The sequence below is a fragment of the Salvia hispanica genome, unplaced genomic scaffold, assembly GCF_023119035.1.
Source record: "Salvia hispanica cultivar TCC Black 2014 unplaced genomic scaffold, UniMelb_Shisp_WGS_1.0 HiC_scaffold_509, whole genome shotgun sequence".
Taxonomy (NCBI): domain Eukaryota; kingdom Viridiplantae; phylum Streptophyta; class Magnoliopsida; order Lamiales; family Lamiaceae; genus Salvia; species Salvia hispanica.
Window position 1 is genome coordinate 1,111 of NW_025952255.1, and position 3,937 is coordinate 5,047.

At 33.4% G+C, this 3,937-nt stretch overlaps 1 protein-coding gene across 1 annotated transcript; it reads right to left on the reverse strand.

The window, feature by feature from the left end:
- Positions 1–1,617: 1,617 nt before the first annotated feature.
- LOC125199444 (pterocarpan synthase 1-like) lies at positions 1,618–2,055 on the reverse strand. Its single transcript, XM_048097448.1, has one exon. The coding sequence runs from the start codon at positions 2,053–2,055 to the stop codon at positions 1,618–1,620; it is 438 nt and encodes a 145-aa protein (XP_047953405.1).
- Positions 2,056–3,937: the final 1,882 nt, after the last annotated feature.

Here is a 3,937-nt window from a genome sequence, read left to right on the forward strand (position 1 = left end):
TCCTCCAGTCCACCACCACCTCTCGAATCACCTACAATTCGTCTCGCCGATTCGATCTCCACCAAATAGCAGCAGCTCGCCCCACCGCCCGCCTGGACTGGTTGCTCAGATTTTTCCTCCGGCACCCTTCATCACACCGAGAATCCCCGTGGAATCCTCCGTCGTCACCGGAGAGGCTCGCCCTCCTCGCCTCCACCAACGACGACTTCCTCCGATCCCCGATCTATCACAACCCCTAAGTTTTGGTCTGCTCTCTAGAAGTTGACGCTTGGACTGCAACTTCCCTCCCCGCCGCAGGTGCACCGCCGGGTTTAGAGAGATTTGTGGGGAAGATGTCAAAATGAAGTTGAATTCAGCAAGAGATTTGTGAGGAAGATGCGTAGAGTTGCAAGGGAAGATGAAATAAAAGTTGAATTAAGCGTGAGTGACCGAGGAAGAGATGCCACGCAAGAATTAATTTATTTTTTATTTTTTAAAGATTGTACACATGTCAATTTAGTACTGGTGTAGTAGCAAATGTTTGATAAAATGGCTTAGCTGATCCCTTCCGACAAAAAATAGATCACTTTTGTCATTTTGGGACGTCCACAAAAAATAGACCACTTTCTAGAAATGGAAAGTTTATCTCTCATACTTTTCCTACTTTTTCTTCCCTCTCTCATACTTTACTCACTTTTTCTTCCCTTCTCTCTTACTTTACCTACTTTTTGTCCCTCTCTCTCTTACTTTACTAATTCTACATTAAAACTCGTGCCGAACAACAATAGATCTATTATTTGTGGACGGGGGGAGTATATCCTAAAATCCCGTGTCATTGTCCAAGTATGCCATCTATTATGGGACGAATATAGTATATTTTAGGAACTGAGTGAGTAATTAGAAAACATAATAGTTTTAACTTGGATTGACAAATTATTTCACAAATTTAAATTAAAAAGTGTACATGTGCAGATCATGATGATTTAGAAATTGCACGAATCGTGATAAAAAAAAAAAAAAAAAAAAAACTTGAAAATAAATAATGAACGCTCCATAAATACCATTGACGAAGCAAAAATAAATAAATAAAGCTGCAGGTAGCGAACCAAGAATTTCGCAGTGTGCCAAAGTTGACTGTTTGATGCCACTCTAGATTTAAAATTGGATCTCATCACATGCCAATGAATAGAATAAATATATTGCATATTTAAAATTGAGATGGTAGTTTATAACAACTAATTTACTACTATGATTGAAGGGGATTGGAGACATGTAAATAAGTTCAGCTTTGAGCTTGAAAATTTTGTATTTAAACTTTTTAATTATTTTAAGTATTTTATTGTCTTGTTATTTGTATATTAACAATAATTGAGAATGTATTGTAAGTGGAGAAAAAGCCCCACATTAATTTGGTAGAGAGTCTTTTAAGTGGATGACATATGTAGTAAAATTGTAAATAAATGAAAAAATTAGGATAGAAGACAAAGATATTATTATTAAAATAACGAAAAATAAGTGTGCATTAATATGTATAATCCCCCCAAAAGAACAAAGTTTGCAGTCATTGGATCTATACATCAAGTACATTTAATTGAAAGCAATGGATAATTTATTCGATGTAAATTGTAGCACGAGAGCTTAGTAATGTAGCACAGTCATATTAGACCGGGTAATTGAATAGCCGGTCACTACATCATAGGAAACAACCTCGAAAGTGGCGTAACCACGGGCAAGCCGGAATTTTCCCGTGCCACCCACTATTGCCGCCTCTGATGCCTGCACCGCTGATTGCTCGTAGGAACCTTGTATTTCAATTGTGCTGCCTTTATATTTTCCGTTGATAAACACAACCGACATTAGCATCTGAGCTTGGGTCCCATCTAGGGCCGATATGATGTATATACCCCGGCCCCTTGCAATTGGGACCGACTCCTTCTTAATTCCTTTGTATATTGGGTCGTCTGTGCAAAACATGGCTCCAAACTTGGTGAAATTTAATTGTCCGGTCGATGGGCCTGGTATCTCGATCGTGGTGGCATTTGGGCCGCCGGCATAGTCATGGTAGTAGATCGTCATTTCGATCTCTTTGTGATGCCCTAATTTTGCCGTAGCATATGTGAAAGTGGCAAGAAATAGAAGTAAGGATAATCTGAATTTGATGGATGCCATAAATTGACAACTCAAATTCAAGATTAGTTGAGTTTTGTGTGATTGCATTTCAACTTTTCAAGGCTTATTTAAAGCATCAAGGGTTCGAGAAAATTTGAACATGAAAATTGACTTGCCAACTAATAGTGGATGGTTATTTGCTGTCAATAGCTACAGAAAATTAAGAATCAAGATGTAGTATCATAATAAAAAAAAATAAAGGACAATATCTTCATTGGCACCGTGCGCAAGGTGATGATATTTAAAGATTAATTTGGTTTGGCTATTGATTTTAATTGTGTCCTCAACATATTGAAATTATTGTAGGAAAAGGACTGCAATCAAATTATATGGACTACTAATTAAATTAAAATTTGTCGTGGCATCTTGAAATTAAAGGAATATCCAAAAAATTAAATGTCTATTAGCTAAATTTGTAAATGAATCGTGATTATTCATTATTTAAAATCCAATTGAGAGTTGTAAACAAGGAAAGCTTGAATTGGACAATACTTTGTCTCGTTATCTCGTGAAGCTTTTACCTATATTTGTGGTTAGACAAAATATAATTACAGTGGATTCATAATTATTTGTTGCCGTATATTTCTAATAAAATTTTCAAATAGATAAATTATAAAATTGTGATCAACTTTATATATAAAAGGTTCATACTAGGCTTTTTATTTTTTTATTTTTTTTATCATACTTGATACAATTATAAAATTGTGATAAATTCTCTCACTCTATTTGACTGACTTATCAAGTTTTTTTTTTTTTTTTCATACTTAATACAATGAAATCAATATGATTTTCAATGTGACTTTTTATCCTATTCATTATGAACTTAAAAAGTGGTTTAAAATATCATAAAATGTATCACAGTTGACCATGTAAAAGTTTTGATGAAAATATCTTATTTGAGTCAGTTTGGTAAATACCAAACAAGTGCATAGTTTGTGATATTATAGACCAATTTCAAAGTTTATGGGAAATACCAAATTTTAAGCAAAATTTATGATTTTAGGGATCAATATCCCAATAAAATATTTTTTTTATCAGTGTTAAGTAATGAGTAATAACAGCCATTAATGAAAATCAACCAGATTTCTGTATGTTTATATCGAATATTAGACACACACAAAATGATTGAATGGCTCATACTGTATGTTTCACAAAATGATTGAAAGTTAAGTTTCATGCAAATAAATTATTAGATATGCTATTACAAATGCAAGCCCAATTGCTTTGGTCCATCAATAAGTAACTCAAGCCCAACAATTAATTTGGACATGTGATTGTTAGTAGTGTTTAGAGTTTATTTAATTAGTGGCTTAGTGCAGTAGATAGTAATAGAGTGTGTTAGTTTCTTTAATTAGTGGGTTAAGTGCATTTAGATAGTGAAGTCATGTGTTTAACTTCTTCTGGTCATAGTCTATATATATATTGATTTGTAATTCTCTTCTGAGATTAGGAAAAATATCAATCAAAGTCTTATTCATTCTACTATAATTAATAAAACAATACTGGAAATGGAATTATGTCATTTAGACTTATTAAGGTCACAGAGTTTTGTATGAACAAAACAAAAAAGAAAGAAAATTATAACATTATTACATATTCGAACATGAAAAAATGAAAAAGATTCTCAGGTTGGGGGACAGATAGAGATACACATAAAGAAAAAGACTTTCATTGATATTTTCATATTCTCACAAGAGAATTACAATCAATATTATATAAACTGACTAGAAGAAGTCAAACACATGACTCCACTATCTAAATGCACGTAAGCCTCTAATTAAAGAAACTA